Source organism: Dermacentor albipictus, chromosome 1 (genome assembly GCF_038994185.2).
Source record: "Dermacentor albipictus isolate Rhodes 1998 colony chromosome 1, USDA_Dalb.pri_finalv2, whole genome shotgun sequence".
Classification (NCBI taxonomy): Eukaryota; Metazoa; Arthropoda; class Arachnida; order Ixodida; family Ixodidae; genus Dermacentor; species Dermacentor albipictus.
In genome coordinates this window covers 183,128,327-183,155,782 of record NC_091821.1, presented here as the reverse complement: position 1 = coordinate 183,155,782, position 27,456 = coordinate 183,128,327, and the positions used below count along the sequence as shown (strand labels likewise).

Sequence of the window (27,456 nt, the reverse complement as noted above, 5' to 3'; positions counted from 1 at the left end):
CAAGGAAGGACGGAAGGGAACAAGGGGCGCTCCCCTTGTTCCCTTCCGTTTACGCTAAGTGATCATATTTATGGTCCACTGAGCGCTCTGCCTTTCTCCTCACCCTTTCGCTATATTCTCTTCCTCCCCTTTCCGCCTCATGCTTTCACCGTAGCCTCCTCCTCCACTTTCCTCCTCACGGTCTCTTCTTTCATCTCCCGCTGAGCTCAGCGTTCGCTTTCACATTTCGCTGTGATCGTTCGCTCGGTTACGCCGACGAACGACGTCGAGGTGCGCCGGCGCTAAACGCAGGAATGGACGCCTAAAAGCTGCGCTCGAAAGCTAGTTATTCAGTCAGCAATGTCTCTATTTATCTTAAGGCAGTCAAGTTTCATTATCAGACGACTGGGAGGGACCTCATGAAATGCTTTAGCGAAATCGATAAATATGGCGTCAGTTAGTTATGTCACATGAACCGCATGATGGAGGTTGGTAAGTAATTTCAGTAATGTGTTTCACATGAACGACCGTGCTGGAGACCATGCTGGTTAGAAAGGAAACAATTGTGCTCGGTTAAATAATTCATTATTGCGGGTGATATGATGTGTTCTAGTAATTTGCAAGGGATACTGGTTAGGCAAATGGGCCTGTAGTTTGATGGCATGGAGGATTCGCCTGATTTCAATACCGGAGACACGCGAGCAATTTTCCAGGTTTCAGGCACATATCCTGCGTCAATAGATTGTTATTATAGCTGCGAAAACGCGTAGCATAACCGGCTTAGTAATTTTAAGCAATTTAGGACATATACCGTTTGGGCCAGGTGATGAGTTATGTTTGAGACGTCAATAGCTGATTCGATTCTTTCATGAGTGATCACGATGTTATTCATGGTGGCGTTAATGGAGTCAAATTTTAGATCAGCAGATTTTTTAGATTTTAGCTTTGGCCAACAACCTTTCTCAGATAAGAACCGGAAACATTTGTGTGTATCATAGCTACCACAAAGTAGTTATAGACAGTGCACGTCTAGAGGCTTAAACCCTATTACGACGCCCTTGTCCTCGCTTCTTGAGTTACCAGGATGGCTCCTTCTTCTCCAGGGGGCAGTTGTAGCGAAGAAGATTGGTGAGCCCTATGGACGCACTATCAACATCGGCCCGCCGACGAAGAGGGGCTAGCCCTCTCGATGTGTGACGCTTGACTGAGACGGTCGCAATTCTGAGTGCTCAATAAACCGCGTTACAATACATATGTGTCTATATGCATATATTTATATGTATATTGGTCTCGACTTTGGCAACCTTGACCCCACAAGGCAGTGTATGAGCTCGTGATCAGTACGAGAGGCCTGCCGTTAAAATGATCCGTTCCACGTCCGCCGCAATGGCCTCGACGGGGACGCGTGTTTTCCGCCCACATCGTACAATGAACGTCTCATACCACTCGATTCCTTCCAAACACCCTCGACATGCATCCAAGACTGTCACGTGCCTGTCGATTCTACAAGAGAGGCTGTAGTGAGTGGCGCTGGCCATCACTCCAAGCACTATAGATGCAGTACTTGTGCACAAATACACAAGAAAATAGATGGAAGGACGGCAGCCGTGATAGCTCAACAGCAGAACGTCGCACGGGTAATCCGCAAGACGTGGGTTCGGCTCGCATCGGCGGCAGTTTGTGTTCTTGTCGATTTTAATTTCCCTTATTAGTTTCTCATTTCAATTTGTAAAAAAATTAATTTTCCTTATGCTTGTCCTAACTCATTATCTATTGACTTCGTGAGCTTGTGTGTTCGAGCTATTTGTCTCGCTTGTCGGGCAATTCTTGATGTCGCGCAAACCTTGGTGATGATATTGCATGGGAACGCATTGCCGAACGGCTCTAATTTAATCCATACTGCAGGCCGTACAAAACATGTTTTGCTGAAACGACAAAGGCACAGGTTTCGTCCGGCCAGCGCTCGATTCAATTTAAAAGGAGTGCGTTCAAATACTCGCGCACGCAGTGGCGCCATTCCGGTGCGTTGTTCCTGTCACGGGAAGCAAAGCGTCCGGCGTTCGCCCACGCCTTGCAGTAAACTCCTCAGTTTGCTTGTGAGAGCCGTTTTATAACAAACAATTAAACCTGCGGCCTCATAAAGTAAAAAAAGAAAACATAGCTTTTCTTTCTGTGACATGAATGAAAGCATATGAAACTGTATACAAGTAACGCATACCAAACAACCAATGTGCCTCTTATTGAAATGTTCGTTTTAAGATTGTGCAGACGAGGCAATTGCACGAAGGGCAACGTATCACATGGCGGATGGCGACGTATCTGCGCAGGTTTAATTCGACAGCGCGTGTAAGAGCGATGCTTCTAATGTTCATACATGACGTTCAGATTGAGTTCCGGTGTATACAGTGCAAGAAGAGTAAAATACCTAACCATTTGCCGTGCTGCGCTGCTGTACCGCGAGCCCTATTTGTTACGTATGCCCCTTCGCAAAATGTAACTGCAAACGTTTCGCTCGCGCCGAACTTCAATGAGAAACCGCCCACCTGCAGAGGGGGCGCGTGGGCTGTTACGCGACGTGGAATCGGGCTCCTTCCAGCTCTAGCACCCCCCCCCCCCCAAAAAAAAATAAAAAGCAATTACCTGAATTCGCGTTTCTTACCTCTTGACCTGTTTGGCCTCCTCATAGTTTATGCGAGGCAAGATTTGAAATATCAAGCTACGCAGTGATTAAAATTGGGATTGCGATTTGCTCGCGTAAACCACGTGAATGCGTGTCATATATAGCGCCGTTTATTTTGTGTAGGAGAGCTTCATTGTCTCGTAGACGATCGCACTGCGTTCAATTAGGACGGCCTGTCGAAAACAAGACGTCGTCTGCAATGACATAGGCCTGTGCTTTTTTGTTACGTTTTCTTGCGCATTGGCAGAGCAAGGCGCAATGTTTAAGAGCGCATGCTTACATAAACGGGAGGCGAGTGCTTTGCGCTGTAACGCAATCTGTTGTTGACCCGCTGTGTCTCCGCTGCGTCGTGCTAGCTGGCCTTCACTGTAGGACAAAAGCCGCCAGGGAAGCCTGATGCTGGTGATTTCGATTCCATGGGGTCCTCGTACGCACAAAATGGAATACGCGTGTGGCCGTCCACGCGTTTGTATCCTTTTCCCGCGAGTTCTCCTTGCGCGCGCGCGCAAGAGAAAGAGGGCACGGGGACAATCAGTCGGGCATTTTTATTACTTCTTTCGCTCTCGTTCGGTATTGGATGGCACTTCGTTTCGAAATAGCGCGGCGTCTTTGTTTACATAGTGTTTTTAACACATGTCACGGCGTGGGGGAGGACTTGAAGAGATGTTCACGCGTTTCGCGAAAAGGAAGTTGTAGAATATGAATTTTCCAGCCACCTGCTCCACGAGGAAACTTTCTGAATAAATTTTTGATAAGTTGTCAGACAAACACGTTGATTAATTGATTGACGAATACATACATTAAATTATTCGCGGTTGGTTAATTAATTGCGTGAGTGACTAAATTATTTGTATTGCCACATGGTGTGGCGCAGCAAGAGACTGAAGAAGAGGAGAACGAGGTTCGTCTCGGCATCGCGCGTCGCCGCTTGCGTTTTCGTAAAGTGCAACCGCCTGTATCTTGATTCAGCTTGTATGCTGCAGCAGGGTATACGCGACAATTCGGTGGAGGTGCTTGGTACGCTCAACTTATGCAGGAGACCCCACTGGGCAGCAAGAACCTCACCCCACAGTTGTAGTTGACTCCAGTTCATCGCACAAGCCGGCGAATCCGAGGCCTCGCCCCAGAATTTCGAAACCTCCAGGAAAAGGTAATGACTGTAATGAAAGGTAATGACTGCGACTTCTACGGAACGGGTGACATCAACTTACCTAACGCTGCTGAACCCTCAAGTGCCGACGGCTTTTCATGGCGACACATTTGAAGACCTGGAAGACTGGCTGGCGGAGTTCGAGCGCGTGGCTGCGTTTAACGAGTGGGACAACAACGCCAAACTCAGGAACGTCTACTTCAGCCTCCAGGATGGTGTTCGCACGTGGTTTATGAACCGCGAAAGTGCCCTGTCATCCTGGCCTGAGTTCCAGCGCAAGCTATTGGAGACTTACTCCAGCCCCGATCGACGAGAAAAAGCGGAGCGGGCCCTTAAGTCACGCGTTCAAAAGGCCAACGAGAGCGTCACGGTGTACGTGGAGGACATGACGCGTCTCTTTCAGCGTGCCGATCCGAGCATGTCGGAAGAGAAGAAGGTGCGTCATCTGATGAGAGGCGTAAAGGAGCAGCTCTTTGTCGGTCTTGTTCGGAATACGCCCAAGACTGTTCCGGAGGTCCTCACCGAAGCCACCGCGATGGAGAAGACCCTTCAGCAACGGTGGAACTTGTACAAACGACAAGTAAATGCCGCCTGCACTCCGGATACGCCGGTAGGCTTAGGGCGCGACGTCGCCTTGCTTTGCGAGCTGATTCGCTCAGTCGTTCGCGACGTGCTGCAGAAGCACCACGGTACGTCGCCACCTCCAGTCAGCTCCCTCGCCAGCGTCGTACGCAAAGAAGTACAGCAGGCACTGCAGGCATCTCTTTCCAGCAGTGAAGCACCACCTCTGCCAAGCGAATCCCGGCGCAAGACGTACGCAGAAACATTACTGAGCCCCGTCCAAGCTTTCGCACCTACTTATGTGGCGCCGCCAGTCGCGTTGCAATCGGCGCAAGCCGCTCCGACAACTCCGCTACCGTATTTCGCCGATCGCCGAACACCCGCGAGGAAATCAGAGGTTTGGCGAGCACTCGATCGACGACCGCTGTGCTACCACTGTGGCGAAGTTGGTCGTGTATATCGGGAGTGCCCCTACCGACGACTCGGACTGTGGGGTTTTTCTATCGATTCACCCCGACCTAGGTTCGGCCAAAGGCCACCCGACATCGCAGAATTCCTCGAACAGCAGCGCAGACCGGGCCCATCGCAGCGGCATTCATGCTCACCCTCACCGCGGCGATATTTAACTCCACCTAGAGGATGAAGCAAAGGCGATCACCAAGTCCACGCCGGGAAAACTGACGTCAGCGACCTTCCGAGGCGGGGCCGCTGATACTCGACGCGCTCAATACCTCGCATCGTGCCAACCGCAGAATAACGAAAACACGATGACGCCAGAACCAGTTTTCGAACAAGATTTCACTGGACAGACCTGTGTTGATCGACAGCAAAAAAGCGAGTGCACTTGTAGATACCGGCGCCGATTACTCTATTCTTAGTGGAAAACTGGCGAGCGTTCTGACAAAAGTTACGTTGCCCTGGAACGGGGCACCAGTTCGTACGGCAGATGGCCACGTCCTCAGACCGCTTGGCCTATGCACGGCCAGAGTATAGGAATTTGCGGTGCTGCTTTTCTCGCCACTTGTCTGGTTCTGCGCGAGTGTTCCCGCGATTTAATCCTTGGGATGGACTTTCTCCGGGAATATGGCGCCATTATTGACCTCCGCGAGCGCTGCATCACTTTCTCGACACAAAGGGCAACACAGACCGACGCCACTGGACACAGATCCGCACTTCGCGTTTCGGACGAGAGCATCATGATACCGCCGCGTGCGAGTGTTATGGTTCCGGTCAAGTCCGACGAACTACAAGATGAAGCCATTGTTGAAGGCAACATTTCTATGTTGCTGGCACAAGGTATTTGTGTAGCGCGAAGCCTTGTGGAACTTCGTGAAAGCCAGACATCGGTCCTCGTTACCAACTTTACCTTTGAGCATCGGCACATTTTTCGTGGCACTGCCATCGCATACGCCGAACCATCAACTGACATCGTCGAGTGCTTTGCTTCTGAGGTGGACACAGACGACGGTTCGCTCAGAGACATCGATGTAAACTCCGAGCTTACGGACGACCAAAAGAGCGCACTGCAGGAACTCTTGAACGAATTCCGCGCGTGCTTCGCTCGGGCTACTATAGGTGGGCCAAACGCCAATCACGAAGTACCGAATAACGACATCCGCCGACGCACGCCCCATCAAACAACAGCCTTATCGTGTCTCGCCGAAAGAATGTGAGGCAATTCAAGCCCAAGTCAAGGAGATGCTAGATGATGGTGTCATTCAGCCTTCGCACAGTCCGTGGTCGTCCCCGGTCATTCTGGTCAAGAAAAAAGACGGAACGCTTCATTTCTGTGTTTATTATCGACGCCTCAACGATGTCACCAAGAAGGACGTGTACCCACTACCACGTATCGTTGACTCTTTAGACAGGTTGCGGCGAGCTAAGTATTTTTCGTCTCTCGATCTAAAGAGCGGTTACTGGCAAATTGAGGTAGATGAACGAGCCCGCGAAAAAACTGCTTTCGTCACTCCAGATGGCCTTTACGAATTCAGGGCACTTCCTTTCGGGCTCTTTTGGGCACCAGAACTTTCCAGCGAATGATGGACACCGTTTTCGCTGGTCTGAAGTGGCAAACCTGCCTCGTCTACCTCGACGACGTGGTTGTTTTTTCGGCGACATTTGACGACCTCCTGAAACGACTGCGGCAAGTTCTCGAAGCCATCCGATCGGCTAACCTCACCCTTCAGCCTCAGAAGTGTCACTTCGGCTACAAGGAGCTTATGTTTCTGGGACATGTGGTCAGCACGGAAGGCGTTAGCCCCGAACCCGCGAAAACTGCCGCTGTAGCCACGTTTCCAACACCGACCGACAAGAAAGGTGTCCGACGCTTCCTGGGCCTTTGCGCATACTACCGGCGTTTCATCGAAAATTTTTCGAAGATGGCGGAGCCGCTGACTCGACTCACGAGGGACGATGTATCGTTCGTCTGGGCCTCAGAGTAAGAGACTGCTTTCACTGAGCTTCGACAGCGTCTGGTGTCAGCACCAGTTCTGGCCCACTTTGACGAGGAGGCGGACACGGAAGTTCATACAGACGCCAGTAACGTCGGTCTTGGTGCGCTGCTTGTACAACGGCAGGAAGGTACTGAAAGAGTGATTGCCTACGCAAGTCGCATACTATCGCGTGCAGAGACCAACTACACCACTACGGAGAAAGAGTGTCTTGCCGTCGTATGGGCGCTGGCCAAATTTCGACCTTACCTCTACGGCCGCCCATTCAAAGTTGTAACCGATCATCACTCGTTATGTTGGCTTGCTAATTTGCGGGACCCTTCTGGACGGCAGGCACGGTGGAGTCTACGTTCGCAGGAGTACAACGTGACCATCGTGTACAAGTCGGGCCGCATACACGAAGACGCTGACGCACTCTCGCGCGCACCTATCGACACTACCGACCACGACATTGAGGATGACGGCGCTTTCCTTGGTGCCGTAAGCGTTACTGATTTGTCCACATGGCAGTGCGCAGACGACGCACTACGGCCTATATTCGAACATCTGGAAGGACGAAATCCATCAATACCCCGGCATATCGCTCGAGGATTGTCGTCTTTTTGTTTACCACATGGCGTCTTATACAAGAACTCCGCTGCCACCAACAAGACCTACCTTTTGGTCGTTCCAGCAGACCTCCGTGCCGAAGTTTTGTTCGCCTGTCATGACGAACCTCCGTCTGGCCATTTGTGTTTTACGTGAACGCTTGATAGAGTGCGCAAATCCTACTACTGGCCGAAACTTGCCGAGTGTGTTAAGCGGTATGTCCAAGCCTGCCCGGAATGCCAGCGCCGAAAGTCTCCAGCTGTGAAGCCTGCGGGATTGCTGAATCCGATTGACCCACCTGGCAAACCTTTCGTCCAGGTCGGCATGGATCTTCTGGGCCCGTTTCCACTGTCATCTTCTGGCAACAGGTGGATAATCGTCGCCACAGACTATTTAACGCGATATGCTGAGACAAAGGCGCTACCTCGAGACACAGCTTCCGAGGTTGCCCAGTTTTTCATACAGAGCATCGTCCTACGGCATGGCGCCCCATCGCACGTCATCACAGACCGAGGCAAAGCCTCTACAGCACAGCTCATTGAAGACGTTTTTAAACTCAGCTGCACGACTCATCGATGGACAACTGCCTATCATCCGCAGACAAACAGCTTGACCGAACGACTGAACAAAAGGATGACTGACATGCTGTCTATGTACGTAGACGTACAGCACAAGACGTGGGACGAGATACTCCCTTACGTAACGTTTGCCTACAATACTGCTACGCAAGAAACAACACGCTTCACGCCGTTTTACCTCGTTTACGGCCGTGAAGTGCAGACTATGTTAGAAGCAATGCTGCCGTGCGACAACATCGATCATCTCGACCTCGCCCAAGATGCCGAACTTTTCGTGCAACGCGCGGAAGAAGCCCGTCAGCTTGCCCGAGTGCACATAAAGCAACAACAGAGCATCGATGCGCACCGTTACAATCTCCGCCATCGACATGTCGAGTTCCAACCTGGTGATCAAGTTTTCGTCTGGACTCCCGTGCGCCGAAAAGGACTATCCGAGAAGCTTTTGAGTAGCTGCTTCGGACCTTACAGAGTGTTGCAGCGAATTAGTGATGTGAACTACGAAGTCCTTCCTTTCCCCGACGTCGACAATCGCAATCTGAGATTGTGCACGTTGTGCGGTTGAAACCGTACTATAGCCCCTAATATTCGACGTTTTCAGCCGCTTCGGTTAGTTTTGTGGTTGCTCGTCCATCAGTGCCTTGTGTCTATATCGCACACCACAGTGATTGTGACTATAGCCTATGTGTTCGTCCTAGACCATCTCGGCGCTCTCAGGTCAAGGCTATGCATGCTTTCCTTCTTTTTTTTTTTTTTGAAGAGGGGGTAATGCCACATGGTGTGGCGCACCAAGAGACTAAAGAATAGGAGAACGAGGTTCGTCTCGGCATCGCGCGTCGCCGCTTGCGTTTTCGTAAAGTGCAACCGCCTGTATCTTGATTCAGCTTGTATGCTGCAGCAGGGTATACGCGACAATATGAGCTTAATGTTTAACACCGTAGTGGGGGTCTCAGAATTACTACAGACTCTTCTGAATTTTTTAAGACTACAGACTGCAGTCTCTCTTGAATTCCTTAATGTAATAAAATGAAATGAAATGAAATTCTAATTAAGCAGGCGTTTCTGCATTACCACATAGCACTCGCGTTAGTGCATGTTCACGAAATTTGACATCAGAAAAGGCCACGTGGTGTTCCGTGTATTCACTTATATGTTAGGGGTGTTGCGCTTTACGTTGCGCAACACAGATGAATAAGCAGTCAATGAGTTGATAAGGAGTGACGAGGCGTTATGTGGGTCTCATCACGGTTGATAATGGTTGGACGTGTCTGTGTTGCGCAATGTAAAGCGCAACACAGATGAATAAGCAGTCAATGAGTTGATAAGGAGTGACGAGGGGTTATGTGGGTCTCATCACGGTTGATAATGGTTGGACGTGGGTGGATGAGGTTCCAAAGAGCAATAATGGCTTATGATGGTCGCAGCAATTCTGATAAGGTTGATAAGGGTTGGACCATGTCTGATAAGGCTGATAAGAGCAGATAATGGTTAATAAGGATCGGAATTCGTTTGCAATAAAGTTGATACCGACCAATAAGGGTTGATAATGCTCGGATCGAGTCCGACAAGGTTGAAAACAACCGATAAGGGTTGTTAAACCGGTCGTTTCACAAAGTAATTCCTGCGTTTTACATGTATTTCTATAGGGACATCGGAATTGGCATCGAGCTAAAGTTTCCTTTTAAGGCTAAGGATGTTATTCTTTGGACGACCCAGCAGCCGTGAGGGCGCAACGTTTTTACTGTGCAAGAAACATGAGGAGACGGTTACTTTCTCCACGTAGACGGAGATGCTGGCTTGGAGGTTTACGTTCTAAGCGCATCTAACCGCGGCGTCTTTTTTTTTCTTACGTTTTTAACATGCCAGTTGTTAAGGACCGACTTGAAAAGCGATTGGGACTCTGCGTTGTCATTTGGTCTGGGAAGGATGTAGATGTGGGTAACCTCCTGCCTCAGCCGAAGATTGTATGATCCCCCATTGCTGCCTGTCACGCACCGGTAGAAATGGGCACAAGCGTTCCGCTTTTGCCGCCCACTTTTTTATGGGAGATAAAACAACGCTTTAGGAAAAAGTTTGGAGGATGAGAGAGCTTCAAGGCGCTAACATGACAAAAAATCCGGTTGGCTACCCTACACTGCGTGGGGGGGAAGGGGAGAGGTATGAAGTTAAGAATAAGAAAGAGACACGCACAGAGCAAATGCACACGGCAGTGTTGCCATTTTAGCGATTTTGTGGCGACATTTATTTTATTTTTCTTTGAAGATACTATCAGTCCAATATTAGACCTATATATAGGAGTGGTGAACAGAAATAACAAATCAGCATATCACTACGTATATACAATATCACGTTGCGGCATTAATACAACAAAATAACGCATTATTGCTTCAATGCATTGTAATGAAGCAGACGCGCCCCTGTGTATGTGCCGTCTGAAGAGGAAGACGAAGGGCCGTGCCGTGATCGCGAGCGAGCCCCGTGCTACGGACAGCCCTTGCAGTGCCTTGAGATATCTAGCGTTCCACAACGTTGTGAACGACAATAAACCTCGTCGCAGCATTAACACTATACAAAATACAAAAGGGAATACAGTGCAATACGACAAGAACACTGTAGCTCATCAATAAATGAAAGTAACATTACCGCTTCAATCAACTAAAACAAAATCAGATGCTATCCTTGGAAGCAGTGTGGCACAAGGGTGGAAAATAAATCGCCACTTTCATTATTTGCAATGTGAGAAGGAAGACGGTTCCATTCATGCGCGGTCGACGAAATCATGGAGTGCTTGTTATGCGGGTAACTTCCATCATTTCTTCATCAATGTAGATACCCTTGCCTACTAATACAAAATCGTTCATTATGCAGTTACACAGGATAAGTATTTTTTCTTTCCTTCTCTGACTGAGAAGCGACTTTCTCGTCTCTTTAGCGACATACTTTTCTATATAGTGGCCGGCGACTTTTTCTTAGCGACATGAAACAACAATTGGGGACGTTTTAGCGACTCCGAATTTATGAAACTTACTTCGAAAATGACTTTTAGGACGCGCCTTATTATTTAGAAACTACAAGTAACGACCCTAAATTGCCTCTACGGTGCGTGGGCTCTGTGACCACGACGAAGCAATGGTTGCCTTCACGCCGAGCTTGTGCATGCTTTCCAGTGAAGCACGGCGGTCCTAAAAGGCCTCACATTGGACTCACAAAATGGGTTTTCTTTCTATATTTTTTTTACAAAACCGATTTTCAATAGGTCTTAATTGTGCAGGTTTCACAGTTTCACCAAAATTTTCAATTGGCGAACGTTCGCAACCGTAGCAGTAAATTACTTAACAAAAGTAAGTGCAATAAAGTGCATAGTGATATTTTGAACGCAGCAGATGCATAATAAATTGATCGAGAAACGCGTACCTGTGCGAGCGACTGGGCTCGTTCACAAGAGGATGAACGCACGCTTCCGTTTCTCACGGCTTCCGAACGAATCAATGCTGCATGAAGCTTTCACATGGATCGAGGACCCGCCGTGGTTGCTCAGTGGCTATGGTGTTGGGCTGCTGAGCGCTGAGCACGAGGTCGCGGGATCGAATCCCGGCCACGGCGGCCGCATTTCGATGGGGGCGAAATGCGAAAACAGCCGTGTACTTAGATTTAGGTGCACGTTAAAGAACCCCAGGTGGTCGAAATTTCCGGAGTCCTCCACTATGGCGTGCCTCATAATCAGAAAGTGGTTTTGGCACGTAAAACTCCATAATTAAAATTAAAACATGGATCGAGGGGCAGCAGCGTTGTGTTTGACCTACCATGGCCAGTCTGGAGCACGCCTCTGCTGTATGGTATGCACAAGAATGAGGTTCAAGTTTATTCGTGCTAACTTTCACACTAAGAAAATCACGTTACCTGTGATTTTTAATCTACTTAGCTTTCTAACCTTACAATCTGAAAGTAAAGGCAATATTTCAGCTTTCTCCATCCGTTGTTGTGTAGATATTAATAAATTAAAAGCCCTACACACCCTGCCGGCAAAGTTGATGCTTATTTTTCACCTGCACAGGCACTAAACAAAGATAAGACGCTTCGGTGGCTGATTTACACCATATTATTTATGTTGTAGTGTTATAAGCCTCAAGGCCCACGTTATTTCAAAATTCACTCGACAGCTTTAACAACAATTTTAGCGACCTTGAGGCAATATTTGCTGAAATTTAGCGAATTCTTATGTCACAGTTTAGCGAAATGTGGAAAAAATGGCAATACTGGCACATAGTCAGCGCCATTCGCAACACAAGATAATACTTGCCAGTTGTCCGTGCTAACGTCAATTGTGCAGGTTTGCCGTCAGTAAGAATTGCTACAATGCATTCGTAGCGCTCTCCTGCAACGGCTTGCGAGGTTGATGTTCCAAATGATTTGTTCGTTCAATTGTCTGTTATCAATGCGAGTTAGCGTAGTCCCAAGCAATCACCCCTGAACACTGTATCGAAGACAGGCACGCAAAACGCGTTTTTCCAAGAATGCAGGTTAGGTTTTCAGGGTGCGATATGTCCACTTTCCAAACTCTGAAGCATATTTATACACGAGAGAAGCAAAAGGAGTTAGTAGCAACTCTTGTTGCGGGAATAACTGCTTAGCTCATACGTTTTTTATTGATACATGGACACTCCAGGCGCATTTCCGTCGTCATTGTCTGTGTCGCCGTAATGTTCGGTATAACGTCCACGTACGATGGTCATGCGCCGCATGCTCTATGAGCGAGTGAAAGTGCGCGAGGGTGAGACCTCGATGACGGCTCGATCTTGAGCGTGCAAGGGAGGAAGGCGAGGAGGAAGCGCGGCGTCTTTCATCGCAAGTAAGGCGCCGGGGAGGGGGGGGGGGGTTCTGCTTCGGCGGCGGCTGTGTATGGTTTGGCCGAGCGGGCTTCAGCTTGAAAGCGATCTGCGATGGAGACAGAGTGCCCCAGATGCTGATAGCTGTATATGCGCTGTGTTTTCGCCGCTTAGTTCGTGTTGAAGTGAGAAGCGGCACGAAAGTCGATTCGCTCGCTACTGCTGCCGAGCTTCCGCACGTCAGCGTTTTGACAGCGAGTGCCCACGGTCATAGGGTGAGAAGTTTTCACGTTCGCTTGTGCACGCGTAACACTATGCTTGATAATGTATTCAGTAAGCGAATGTTTACAAGTTTATACGGCCAATAAAACTGCTATCCTTACTTCGCACAGCTACTAATAATTTGCTGTTGCAATCGATGCTTCTCCTCTTGGGCGAAATTGCGACTTCTTTAGGTCTATAGTACTGCTCGGAAAAATTTCTGGATAAAGATGATTTGGAAAGAGAGAGGCAATAGCAAATAAATGACAGTAAAGTCAGAGAAAGTGTAGGGGAAATTAATTGCTACGTTTAATAGAAATGTAGAAATGAAAAATGCGAGGACACCCACGCAGTTCTGATGAGTTGTGATGAGCAGTCCTTCGAGTTCTGCGCTGCGAGTATAGCGGTACGTGCTGCCCGATCCGCATGCCACCGCTACCCTGCGCGACGAGAGACCCAGGAAGTAGCAGCGGCCACCAAGGCCGGCAGGTGGCGCGCACTGCCCGAGCCCGCTAAAGCACCTCAATTTTTCAAAAGTAGCGCCATTCTTAGATCTTTCCGCCACCCCGCTCACCCTGGCGCGTCCTCCTCCACGCCTCCTGTCGTCCCAGCCTCCTCCGCTCCCCCATTGGCCAATCTGTGTCACATGGAAGCAGGCGCCGCGCTTTTGTATATTTTTATGCGAAGCATATTAACGTAGGTTTCGGGCCTTCGCGCGACGCCCGGCGGTGGCCACCATTGACCCTGAAGTGGGGTCACGTGACATGACGTCACGTGATGACGTCACACAGGCTGCAGATGGGGCCTCATATCGCGCCGTCGGACGTCGCCCGGCGGAGGCCTCCACGCTTCGGTTCGCGCCATCGCGCGCGACGCGGCGGCGGCGCCACCATCGCTGCATCACGTGATATGTGACGTCACGCCAGGGATGAAGCGGCGCGCGCCCGCCGTCGCGTCAGTCCCTGTGCCCGCAACCGCGCCAGCGTCTTTGCGCCGGGCGTGTATGCGGTCAAGATGCCTCCAAACGCTAAGGATACGCTAAGGTTAAACCCAGTGGATGCTTCGCATCCACTGGGCTTAACCTTGATGAGCCTCCAATTTTTTCTTTCCAGCGTGCGCCGACCTCCATTGTTGGGCCTGGCGACGAAAGTACGGCAGGCGGACTGACGGAGTGCGTTAGCGTAATAGAATGTGCAGGGCCGAGAACTTAATTGCGATGCCATGCTGCTGCGCCTTCGTTTGCCGCAACAGACACAGCGAGGGCAAAAAGCTTTTTGCTTTGCCGTCCGGCAGGCGCAACGCAAAAAAGAAGTGGATCCGCAGGATCGGGCGGGCTGACTTCGAGGAAGTGGCAAAGAACGCACGGCTTTGTGAAGTAAGGGCCACGGCAACTCACAACCTCTTATTTTGAGCCTAGTTCACGCCTTCCGCTTCGAAAAAAGTGTCTCTTCATGCTCTGCGTGGTTTTAGCGCGTTGTATGACTTTTTTTTTCGGATGTGCTTTCTTTGTTTCATGTAGTTTCGTCTTGCGGTGAAATGCACGCATCTGCAGTTGGCCTGTGGCATAAAAGCGACTTTATTCAGGGTGTGTTTTGAGCTCCACCAGAAGTTAGCACATTCTCGACGCTTTTGCAAGGCTCACTATGACTTACGATGCAGTCTTTTAGCTTCGAATGTACGCCCGCATGTATTGATTTGGTTTGTGGGGATTAACGTTTTTAACGTTCCGAAATGACTAAAGCTAGGATGGAGGTCGTAGTGGATGGCTCCGGATAACATTATCTAGCTCGCCTGGGGATGTTTAACGTGCACTTTGATCGTAGAGTCGTACGTGGGCCGGTAAATTCCTCGTTGGCGTTTCATAATACTCGCGCGCTAGCGCTGCTTCAGAAGTTGGCGCCTTGGCGCAATTGTATTCCTTCAATAAATTTTATTTACTAGTTGTAACAACTTGTCATTATTTCGCATTATTATTGACGGCGCCTCCAGGGCAACAAAGCGGCAACGGGAACACCAAAGCTAGAACCAGGGCTGGATGGGGCTCGCCGAAGCCTGTGCATGCCAAGGAGGTATAAGATCGCGGACAGCCAATTTTGTATGCGAACACTCCCTGCAACTCCTGCATTAGTGTAATGTTACGTGCTCTTCAGAGGCCTCCGTTAGCCATTACATGTGCCCTCCTGGAGCAGTACTTGCAAAAAAAAACAATATATCGTCATGATTACCAAAGCACCCCGCAATGAAAAAAACGCCCCTGTTGCCAGACATTGCTGACCGCACACAGCCGGAATCTCTCACGCGCCGACCGAACAAAAGTGTCCTGAAGGTACGCCTTGAATAATGGTCATTTTCTCTATTTCTTCCGCAATTCCAACACGAAATTCTAAAGGCCAGTTACCGACTGACGAAGAAAGATCTCGATTGAAAAAAACTGCTCCGCAGGGCTCGAACGAACTTTTCTGCGGATTTCCTCTAGCCGTCGTCTGCTACGGCAGGCCCACCAACGGCGGCGCCACCGTCGAGGCCACGCCGAGCGGAGGAGGAGGGAAGCGAACGGCGCTACTTTGGGAGAGGGCTTTAGAGCCCGCTAGCAGCAGCAGCCTGCGGCGCTGCCCTCTCCTCTCACGCAACACCTGGCACGCTAACGTTGCGGCAGGTGTTCCCGTTCTGCTCCGTCGAGGCGCGTTTGGGACGTGAGGTCGCAGCCAATGGGACTTTAGGTGCTGTTTCGCTGCAACAGACGCCAGCTTTTTCGCTCAATGGGCAATTTGACGCTTTCGCATCAATAAGGTCAATGAAAATGGACGAAAATACAACTTGGCGAGGGCAGAACTCATATCTTTCGTATTACGGTTGCGATGTCGCCTTCCTCGCGTACACTTTGTTAGGTGTGTGCGCGTACAAGATCAGCCCCGAGAAAGGCTTTGTCGGAGCGTCCTTCTAACGGCAGGCGTCTCGTAGCACGTGAAAGCTCGCGCAAGTATTCACGAAAAGAGAATGCCGCTCGTGCATTTCCACATACCGTGCAAAGAATCAGTAGTTAATGAGTGGGATCCACAAAAATTTAAGCAGTTGCTGACAGTCCATTTTCAGAACTAATGTTACTTTACTGACACCTCTGCCATACCTTACGTATACGTTCACTACGCCTTTAACGCCTATATAATTTTCGCTCTTGACATGTTTATTTGTTATATCCCTTTTTGTTGCTGTTTTCATCACCACTGTGATCACTTATGTACACCCGGCCACAAAAGTTTACGGACCACAGCATCTCAGAAAACGTTTAATTCCAAAGCAGGCTGTAGCAGGAGCCAGTAAGACTGTATACGACAATGTTGTTAGCATATTATAGTCGAGGCCTGAAATGCAAATACCATGCTGCGTTGTGAGGTTGACGAGATATACAGCTTTTTCTCAGATTTCATGGTCCGTAATATTTTGTGGCCGGGTGTACATGTTCCGCCCTTACGTAATACGCCGCAAGGGACCTTTCATGGAGAATCAATTATGATGATAATGGTGATATCCCTAACAACTTGCTTAACTTTCTGTAGTTCTAAAATTGTTTCGCTCCTCCTTGAACCCAATCCTTTGTCACCGCAGCAGTTCCGTCAATCGCGGAACGGACGTGATGCGAGCCACAATGCGAAACGTCCGCGGGTCGCTTCCTGCGCCAGCCGTGGTCTTGATCGTGTACTGGCTGCTCGTGGCGGGCGCTGCCTCGCCATCCTCTACGAAGCGCCATGAAAACGCAAACAAGCTGCTGTCCTCGGCGGTCCGCGTTGCTGGCGGAGACGCTGTGGACACGCTGACCACGCTCACTTGCCACCGGAGTGAATACTCGTTCCGGGCAGCACTTACCGACGCCAATGGGAGCCGCTGTTGGGACGACATCACCGTCATGGCCTGCGGGGGACGATGCGAATCCGGAGAGGTCAGTGCTGCAGCTGCCCCGAAACGTCAGTGTGTGCATTTTTTGTTCGTGCTGTTGCACCTATGTGATTGCGATAGTCCTCTTGATGTCTTATAGTGCCAGTGGTCAAACAGCAAAAGTCGCGCAGATGCGATTGGCGTCCGAGCATCTGTTCATCCGGCCTTCCGCTTGTGAGTTCGTTGATCTACACACCCTTTATGAAAACAAGTGGTACAAAGCGCCAAGTCATTAGGAAAGAAGCTGCTACAAAAAAGCAACCTGACTAGTCCTAATAACCAGAAGGTCCAACCCTTACAAAAATGACTTTAGACTGTCTATAGAAAGTCTATAGACTTTTTATAGACGACCTTGCCTTTCTATAGATTTGAACTTTAGTTGATACAAAGTCTATAGACTATATAGACGAAAGGCGATAAAGTTGCTATTTCTTTTTGTCTATTCGCAATCTATAGACAGTCTATAAAAAATCGATATGGTGTTTGTTTCTTTTTTATCTACTTCCCCTCTATTTATTTTTGTCTATTATTTGTCTATAGACTTTCTATAGGCGAAAGTCGATCAGGTTTCTATTTCTTTTTGTCTACTCGCAGTTTATAGACGGTCTATAGAAAAAAGTCGATAAGGTGTGTGTTTCTTTTTTGTCTACTTCCCCTCTACAGGCTACCTGTAGACAAAAGTCGATAAAGTGTCTATTTATTGTTCATCTTGGTCTTTAGACTGTCTATAGACGAGAGTCGATAAGGTGTATATTTCTTCTTGTCTATTGCCAGTCTATGTAGTTCTCTACAAACACGCACATGCACACATTCACGTACACACCCACGCACCCACCCACCCACCTACACACACACACACACACACACACACACACACACACACACATATATATATATATATATATATATATATATATATATATATATATATATATATATATGCAGAAAGTGCAAACGAATTATCTGAGTATCTCCAAGCGACGGCAAACAACATTAGTTCTCTCCAGCTACGTAGCATTTGCATATTTTAAAGCCTGGCTCAAATTAAGTGCAACACCCCGTACACAGGCCATAGGGTGGGACGTCACCAAAGTTCATGTTAACTGGTCCGAACAGCCCGTATACCGATTGTGGTAAGGCGTGAGATGAAGTAGAAAACAGCCGATATTGTAAAATTCTTATTGCTTCAGGTTTATATGCCGTCTATAGAATGACAATAGACAAAAGTCCTTAATCTCGGCCCAACCCGTGTACGCTGTAACCAAGCGCATGTACCGGTGAATAATATGGAGCTGCGTTTGATATAAGCCACTGAAGTTGTATACTGCTGAGATTGCTGTAGAGACTATATATAGACTTTAGTATACACATAGTGTATACCTCCGCATTTGTTGACCACATGATATGATCTACGTAGTCGCTCTCGGCAATCCCAAGACAGTCTTCACAGTTGTCATAACATAACGTCGGGGCAGTGCCGTACATTTTAAGAAAGACCTGCATTTTAAGAAGATTAATATATCACGCAATAAAAAGAGATAATTCAATGATGGTGCACTTGTTTTCTTTTTTGTGTTGCATGATTCAGCACTAGTGGGATTGCTTCAATCTTTTTTATGCAACATGTGAGAGGGCAGCTGGTTCAGGAGCATTATTAAGCTATCGAAATTAATGCATAAGTGCAGATGAGAAGCAACACGTGAACATACATAATATACATTCAAAATTCGTTTGCCGCCATATGTAAACAGAAATGTAAACTAACTTATAGATAGCAGATAGCTAGCAGATTTAGTTCAACCGGATGCATTGCATGCAACTGTAATATTTCTTAAATGTGCTCGTGCACAAATACTCATACAGTCTTGCATAAAGATTCACGCCCACAGGCATTTGAGATTTTTCGACTGCGTCCATCCGCATGCATGGTTTTCTATGTACAGTTACCTGGGTATGTTCCCATATGCATGCTGGATGCAGCACATATTTATAGACATTTCCAATAGACTGCTCATTAACAACCCCAGCAGCAAGTGCTTATATATAATGGAAACGTATTTGGCAAAATGTATGGTTTATATAGCTAGTATATAGGGTGTCGATCCCGGCTATTTTAGCCAATCTGAGCAATGAAAATACAAGATTTAAAAGGAACACGGTGCAATTTATACTATTGTAAAAAGACCTACAGGTCAGAACTCTGACGGTTGAACAACATAAGTCCTAAATTCGGATCTTACTGCACCGTCTTTTTTACATTATTCTTCCTTGAAGAGCTTCACTGAATTTATGTTAGCTCGAACACCCTGTATTGACAATAATCGACAAATAGTGTAAGGCAAAAATCTATGGATTAGCTATAGACTGATCTGCAGGAATTTTCTACAGACAGTCTATGGACTTATGACCTTACACTTTTTGTAAGCTAGTCTAAAAATGTGAGTCATAGGAACTCTATAAACTCTCTATACCTGGAAGTTCTGCAACTTATACAGCAATGGTAAAGGTTTCATTCACATCGCAGTCGAAAATTACTGGATCTCAAGCGGTGATGCAATATGTTAATAACGCAATATATCAATTCAATGCAGAACCTTCAACAACGCAATATGTCAGTGAGCGATTGTGTGATTAAACACCTTCTCGATATAAAAAAAATATAAAATAGGTTATTAGTGGGGGGGGGGGGTGCCAAGAGATTCAGGGTTGCACTTACTTCCTCCTACCAAAATCAGGAGGCTCGAATAAAATATTTCTGTTCAATTTCAACTAGACCATAAAGCGTCTTCATCGGAACCAAGCTAAGAACCCTTGAGCAGCCTGATAGTGAACCGTATTAAATATATTGTTTGCGGCCCAAATTGTCAGTACTTGGTTAGGTAAAGAGGGAGACTTCCGCGCATGTGTTACAGAATCAAGACACAGGGGAAAACACCCTTAAGGACACCTAAGTAGTAAAACGGGCGGAGCATGGGGCTTAGCAAATCTGGCGGGTGGCACATTTCAATATCTGACGTTAATGATAGCTGTAGCAATGATTTCATTGTGTCACAAGTGAAATACAACTGCCCCTACCAAAGTAACACTAGGACTTTAAGTACAGTGCTCAGCACACATTTTTAATCATGGAATATAAATGCAGAACAATGTTATAAACATTCATAAACATAGATCGCGCAATTTGAAAAGTGTGATTTTATTGCGGCTATCCGTGGTAAATACTGTATCGTTAGACACCTTGTTTCGGCCTCAGAAAACGGTATATTTCTCGATCATCTTTGATTGTTCGAGTTACGGAAAAAAAGGACGCCGAAGATTGCGACCGCATGCACGTGATTCGCAGCAGAGTCACTGTTTTCATGCGATATAGACTGATTACGAGCAGGGCGTCTCCAAGCTGGAGGTAGATAAGAGAGTGGCGCGCTGAGGCGCACTGAGGTCTGTAATCTCGTCTGATCCTCTGCCGTCCTAAACTTACTCCTTTTCGTTGTCATCTCAGTAAAGAGTCCCGTTATCTGTCGCACGCATTCCATCTCTTCTCCAAGTTTACTTCTTTCTGTTAATTTCAGCTGAACAAACTTGCTCGGATTAGTTCTCTAATCCTTGCCTCTCAGATTTCCGGAATGCACACTGATAGAGATCGTGGACGCGACTCTCAGCGTAGACGTTTCTTAAGCTGTACCACGGTTACAATTTAGTTAACGCGCAACGACCAGCTGTGAGTGTCTGAAAAATGTCTACGGCAGTAAAAAAATCACCGACTTTTACGATACTCCCTAACGCGAAATTTGAGCGCAGCTGTATACGTGTTTTAATTTCGTGCTATATCGGCGGACAATCTGTCTCGTGCGGCAAGTTGCAAACGGAGCGAGGTGTGGCGCGAGCTGCAATCTGGAGATCGAGTGATGCGTGGGCGCGATTGACAGCAGCCGCCGCAGAAAGGACTCTCAGACGACGCGCGCTATACTCTGGCGCCATCGCGTAGCCACTCAGCTCTCAAGCTTTGGCCATACCCTCCTCCTCCGCTTCTCTGCTGACTTTTTTCATCACCCGCTACGCTCGGTGTTCGCTCTTTCATCCTTCTCTATGTTCATTCGCTCGGTTACGCCAACGCTCACCGCAGGAACGGTCGCCTGCGCTCTAAAAAAGTAGAGTACACTTCGCGTGTGTGTGTCTGCTTATGTGCGTGTGTCTACACAAGGAGGAGGACTCTACCGTTTCTCCATTATCGTATCAGGCACCTCCCTGTGGCCATGCTTACCTTAACCTTCACCATATAGAACAAAATAAATATGCAGATCCCACACACTGTGAGGATCACGTTGACCTCCCTGTCATTCCCATATCACTTCTCTACATGTTACCCAAATCATTTTTCAGGTAGCTGGCAATTCATCGTGTTTCGGAGTCGAAGACGGCGTTGGGCGCACCACAAACTGGACGTTGTTCTTGAGAGTATGGCAGTGTCCACAGTCAGAGCCTGCTGCTGTCGCAGTAAATGAGTTCAGAGCTATATGCAGGAATGGCTGAATTCTGTTAATTTTTTTAGGGCTGCTTTAGAAGGTGTTCAATGAACGCATGGATCAATAAATTACTAGAAGAATTTGAAGGCTTCTAAAAGCCGTCGCGTACCCGCCGTGGTTGCTCAGTGGCTATGGTGTATGGCTGCTGAGCACATGGTCGCGGCATCGAATCCCCGCCACGGCGGCCGCATTTCGATGGGGGCGTACTTAGATTTAGGTGCGCGTTAAAAAACCCCAGGTGGTCGAAATTTCCGGAGTCTTCCACTACGGCGTGCCTCATACTCAGAAAATGGTTTTGGCACGTAAAACCCCATAATTGTTTTTTAATCCGTCGCGTAGCACATGAAGGGAGGATCCAGCGATGTGCTCTCGAACCGAGTGTCAGAAAGGTTAGCCAAACTTCGTGCAAATTCTCGAATGAGAGAATACGTTTCGACAGCAGGAACTTTTAATACCGGTTTAAGTTTATCATGGCTGAAATATGCGGTTTCATGGTTAAGAGCATCTCCGCGGTGGTATTCGTTGTTTGGAACACTTCTGTGAAGGAAAAAAAAGGGGGGGAACTACAAAATGTGGACAGCCACAAGAATGGCCAGCCCCTGCGTTTTCTTTTCTTCTTCGCGTGCGACGAGTAACCACAAGGTCGACTTCATTGGTAAGGACCACGCAACTATTTTCAAGAGCACCCGAGCGCCATTAGGGTGGCTCATCTGGTGGAGGGGCTGAATCACTTCACCAGTACTCAACCAGCCGTTCACAAAGAGAACATGGGAGGAGGTGTATAGGGCCCGCAAGGTGCCCGAGGACAGTGACACGCGTTTTTCTTTCTTTCGTTGACGTTTTCTTGAAGCCACTTTGCAAAATTACTTTCCTTGTCGAAGAAAACTTGAGCCCATTACCTTTTCTTCATTTTTTATTTTTTTCCCGGTTTTGAGCCTCCCCCAAGGATCCAGTCCTTGTTTGAACACTGGCGAAGCTCTCGTATGTATTTAGTTCTCCAAAAGCCGTGCTCTTTCAACGTAAAGCAATTCAACGCCGCAATGATACGTGAAGCCATCGACGTGCGTAGAACATGTCTTGCAGTTGACTTTCTTTTGTATCTGCTGCCCTTCTATCCTCACATTGGAAAATCATAAACTTGTCTGCGTCACCGAAATGGCAGCCTCAAGTAATCGTCTGCTTCACTTCAGCCTTCGGCTTCCACATCTGTAGATTTTCCCTACAAAAATTTTCGACTGCGATGTGAATGAAACCTTTACCATTGCTGTATAAGTTGCAGAACTTCCAGGTTATCTTGAGATGAGCTTCTACGAGTTATTCAAAAAGACTGACTTAAACCCTCATTGCGTGCGATATATGGTGCCAACTATAGGTGTGACAATGTACTGTTTTACATGTCGTCACTTACAGAAATGCATAGCCTATGAAAAACACACATGTTGGACCAAAACGGCGAATCTCTAGCTTCCTCAGCAACGCAAATTCAGTCAAATTATTCTCCAACTAAAGGGTGCGCATGATCCAACTGAACTTAGTCCAGAGTGGCATTCTGCATGGCAAAGCGTTTATTCTTACGAACAGTTTAGCGTTTTCTGTGAAGCGTGGCCGTTGCCTGAACAGAATCTTCGAAGGATGAAAAGAATCTGTCATCGGGAAGCACTGACGCCCCTCCTTGGTTGGGAGTAGTGATTACAAGAGCTTATTCTTACAGTATTGGAATGGCCTATAAACCAGAGTGCAACTTCTGTTTTTATTTGCGAGGAAACTATTGAGCATCTAATTGTACTTGTCCATAGTACGACGCCCAATGCCTGTCTCTCCAGACAATTTTAAATTGGCTCGGCTCCAGACTATATTTTTTTAAAGTGTGGGGCCAAGCTATTCACGCACTGGTGTAGTTTTTGAAGTGTACTGGCCAGAGTGATGTTTTATAGTCCTGCTGTGTGTGCGTGCGTGCGTGTATGCGTGCGTGTGCGTACGCGTCCGTGCTTGTGGGTGTGTGTTTGTGTCCTCCGCGCAGTGCTCACGCTCCCTCCTTTTGTCTTTCTATTCCTCCTTTCTTTTACCTTTCTCTTTATTTTCCCTTTAAGGACGCCCGTCCGGTCGACCTCCTTGCCTATCCTCTCATTCATTTCTGTGTGTGTCTCTCTCTCTGTCTTTGTGGGGCTCCTTGTACTACGTGTTCTTGTTTCTGAACAAATTGAAGAGGCTGTCATTATCTCGTTTGTTTATGTTCCAGTAAGTGTAACTGAATTGTGCCCTGAAATAAATACCTTGAAGAAAAAAAATTAACAACGCGTTAACCGATGACGCGTTTTCATGTACATCGTCCCGAGACTCGTCCACTGACTAATGCAGTTACCCTCGCAGATTGCTGAGTGGCGGTTCCCGTTCGAGACTGAGTCCTTCCACCCGGTCTGCACGTACGGCTCGGGCAAGCTGGTGCGCGCGCAGCTGCGCTTCTGCGACCCCGAAGACCTCGACGAATTGGACGAGCTGCGCTCGTATGAGTACTACGAGGCGCTCAGCTGCTCTTGCCAGGTTTGCAACTCCAGCTGGACCAGCTGCGAAGACTTCGGGCGTCCCTAGACTCTGCCGGCGGTGAAGGACCGAGAGCAGCCTTCTTCCGCGGGCCCTAAAGAAGCGCGCTGGGGCCTTGGATTGCACGGGACGCTCGGCAAGACGCTGCTGCTCTTCTGAGAGAAGCTTGTCACCCTTACCACGCCCGGACAGAGAAAGACGGACGGAGCTTGTTCACTTTCTGCGGTGATAAACGCCATGAGTGGCGAGGAATCTGGAGTTGTATTCTCGAAGCGATCGTTTTCAGTGATGCGAGCACTCAGCAATATTTTTTTTTAATTATGGAATTTTACGTGCCTAAACCACTTTCTGATTATGAGGCACGCCGTAGTGGAGGACTCCGGAAATTTCGACCACCGGGGGTTCTTTAACGTGCACCTAAATCTAAGTACGCGGGTGTTTTCGCATTTCGCCCCCGTTGACATGCGGCCGCCGTGGCCGGGATTTGATCCCGCGGCCTCGTGCTCAGCAGTCGAACAGCATAGCCACTGAGCAATCACGGCGGGTTCAGCAAGATTTCGCGTGACCCGGCATCGGACGTGTCGGCGTCAACGGCCGAAAGTGTTCCTCGCACAGTGCCAAACACGCTGTCTTAGCACAGCTCCAAGAACGCTGTAGCCTGTAGACACTCACGCGTCAGGTGTTGAAGCACTACAAATCTCGCGAGATCTAGTGGTTGTGTCTCCGAAAGTCATCGGGAATTGTACTCCTGGAGCTCTTTTTGATTAACATGCAATGCATCGTGAACACGGCACGGAAACAGCGTGAAACAACGGGAATTTTTTATCAGTTTCAGCGAGCATATTTGTATAACTTCTTGTCTAAGAAGAGAGGCTCTGTCCCAAGTATTGAAACAGGAAAATGCCTTGACAATGGCGTCCAATTCGTGAAGCTATGTAAAGAGGAATACTATTGTAACTTTCTTACAAAACCGCTAGAAATATAAAGTGACTTGGTCATCTCACTAAGTATTTGAGGCTATGGTTCTACATAATCTGGTTCACTACAGATGACTGGTTACAAGCTTCTGCAGTTCGATAACTCACGCACATATCAAATCTGGGCAGCCACACTTAAACAGCACTGTCGCTTAAGGTTTGAGGCTTCGGTCGCTTCAAGGAGACTTGAACACGATTGTAAGTCTGTTTTATTGGCGCTCGTAGGATTACGCCTTCACCTGGAGCTCCAATATTTCAGAGTCTACATTACTGCAGCCTTCGATGTCACCTTGAAACTGATGTTGCTGTCTACATTGGGATTAGCACAGGGCTTAAAAGTGCATCAACAGCAAAGTCTACACGGTGATTTGGAACATGCGTAAAGAGGGACGGGATGTTACCGTCGGTGACTGTTCATGACGGGATGTCTCTGTAATGTGTTTTTGCTGGTCCGAATGACACGGTGCACCTCAACAACAATGATGTGTGATATGACAACTTTATTTGGAATCCGGCGATTGGGAGGCCCGGGCCTGGGGTCGCCTAAATGGCCACTGGGAGCTGCTGCTCCCGTGCGGCTTTCTTGGCTCACTAGACGGCCCAAAGTTGGTTTTGGAGTTCTCAGCTGAGCAGCACGGCCGACCACCGTGCCCGTACATTTTCTGGGGAGACTGCCATTTTATTTTGGTATATTTCACATCTCCACAACATGTGTTGAAGGGTGTCTCTAACAGACTTGCATAGCTTGCACATATCGCTCTCGTATATATCGGGCTAGAAAGTTTTTAGTTGCATGAGACTTGTATAAGTTTCTGTTTGTAGTCACCTCCAAGTAACGGACTCAGCTCTGTTCAGTTTAGTGTGAGGCGGTGGTAATACTCGCCTCCGATTTTGATAGAATTTGGTAATATCGCTAAATCTTGTTAATCTATCTTTTTCTCTCCAGATTTCCTCCTCCGCGTTCTCCTGACCGATGGAACTCACTCTTTGCTCAGCTCGGCGAGTAAGACCTCGAGCTTCGCGGTGTGGTACCTCGTTGAGGTTGACTGCGGGAATGTCTGGAGTCGTATGCGCTGGGAACCAGAGCAATTGCCTGCCGTTCTTCTCTGTATTGGAGAATTTTGCTTCATTGACTCTGATAATGTGCCATTCCTCAGGAGAGATCCTACCTTTTGCATAATTTCTAATGACCGCTTCAGAATCGCTAATGATGTAGTGAGCATTCGTGGAGACCAATGCTGGTGCAATGGCTACCTCCTCTGCTGTCTCGAAATGTTTGGTATTAACTGATACGCTAGTAAGGGGTTTTTGGGTGTGATCTACGATTACTGCTACGTAAATATTTCTGTGTGGGTATTCAGCCGCGTCTACGAACGTTGCTCTGTTGTCTGACCCAAAGCTTCGGATCATTTTCTCTGATCTACTCTTGCGTCTGCCATCGTTGTAACCTGGATGCATGTTCTTGGATATATTTGGTACTAGGAGTTTGTCACGAATTTCTCTCGTTATCGTCCTCTTTTCCCCGTATAGAGTGTGGTAATTCATTCCTAGTTTGCTTAGTATATGCCGTCCCGTTGTGGTTTTCGTTAGTCGTTCTGCTTGAGATGTTTGTTGTGCTTCTATGAGTTCGTCCAGTTTGTTGTGGAGTCCTAACTTTAGCAAGATATCCGTGCTCGTACTGATGGGAATCCCTAATGCTAGTTTGTATGCCTTTTTTATCAGGTTGTTAATTTTAGTTTTTTCAGCTGCAAACCAATTGTGGAAAGCTGATATGTATGTGATCTGACTGATTACGAATGATTCTATCAGCCGTATGATACTTTCTTCCTTCATACCCTGGAGCTTGTTAGTAATTCGTTTGATTAATCTCATGGTGTTTGTTACCTTTGTGTCTAACTTCTTTATGGTTTCCCCATTTGTGCCTTTGTTCTCTATTACTAGACCCAGCACCTTGAGCTGGTTGACTATTAGGATATTCCGCCCGCTCGTGGTGTGTAGTGTAGCCTTGTTTCTGTCGTATCCTTTGGGAGGCCTGCCCCTAAGTGTGGGGTGGTACAAGAGAAGTTCAGATTTCTCTGCAGAGCATGTGAGGCCTGTTCCTATGAGGTGTTCCTCTACTGTGTTAATTGCAGTCTGGAGTCGTTGTTCTATTGATCCGTCGCTGCCATCACAGGTCCAGATAGTAATATCGTCCGCGTAGATTGTGTGATTCAGGGACTCTATATATATGTGATTTAATTTTTCGGGGAGTCCCATCAAGACGAGATTGAACAGCATCGGCGAGATGACAGCGCCTTGCGGCGTGCCGCCTCCCCCCCCCCCCCCATGTCGATCTCGGGCGACTTGAGCCCTCCGACGGAGATGACTGCTGTCCTATCTGATAGGAAGATCTTGATGTAGTTATACGTCCGT

At 47.9% G+C, this 27,456-nt stretch overlaps 1 protein-coding gene across 5 annotated transcripts in view; it reads left to right on the top strand.

The window, feature by feature from the left end:
- The window catches only part of LOC139053467 (thyrostimulin beta-5 subunit-like), a 36,508-nt gene extending 11,712 nt beyond the window's left edge, over positions 1-24,796 (top strand). For 4 of the 5 annotated variants that reach the window (XM_070530466.1, XM_070530456.1, XM_070530447.1 and 1 more), the window contains exons 2-3: positions 16,677-17,007; positions 23,897-24,796. In XM_070530466.1, the coding sequence (XP_070386567.1) occupies positions 16,705-17,007; positions 23,897-24,115 (522 nt within the window). In that variant the 5' untranslated portion in view covers positions 16,677-16,704 and the 3' untranslated portion in view covers positions 24,116-24,796. The remainder of the gene's footprint in view (positions 1-16,676; positions 17,008-23,896) is intronic. The other variant, XM_070530469.1, reaches the window with a different exon arrangement.
- The last annotated feature ends 2,660 nt before the right edge of the window (positions 24,797-27,456 follow it).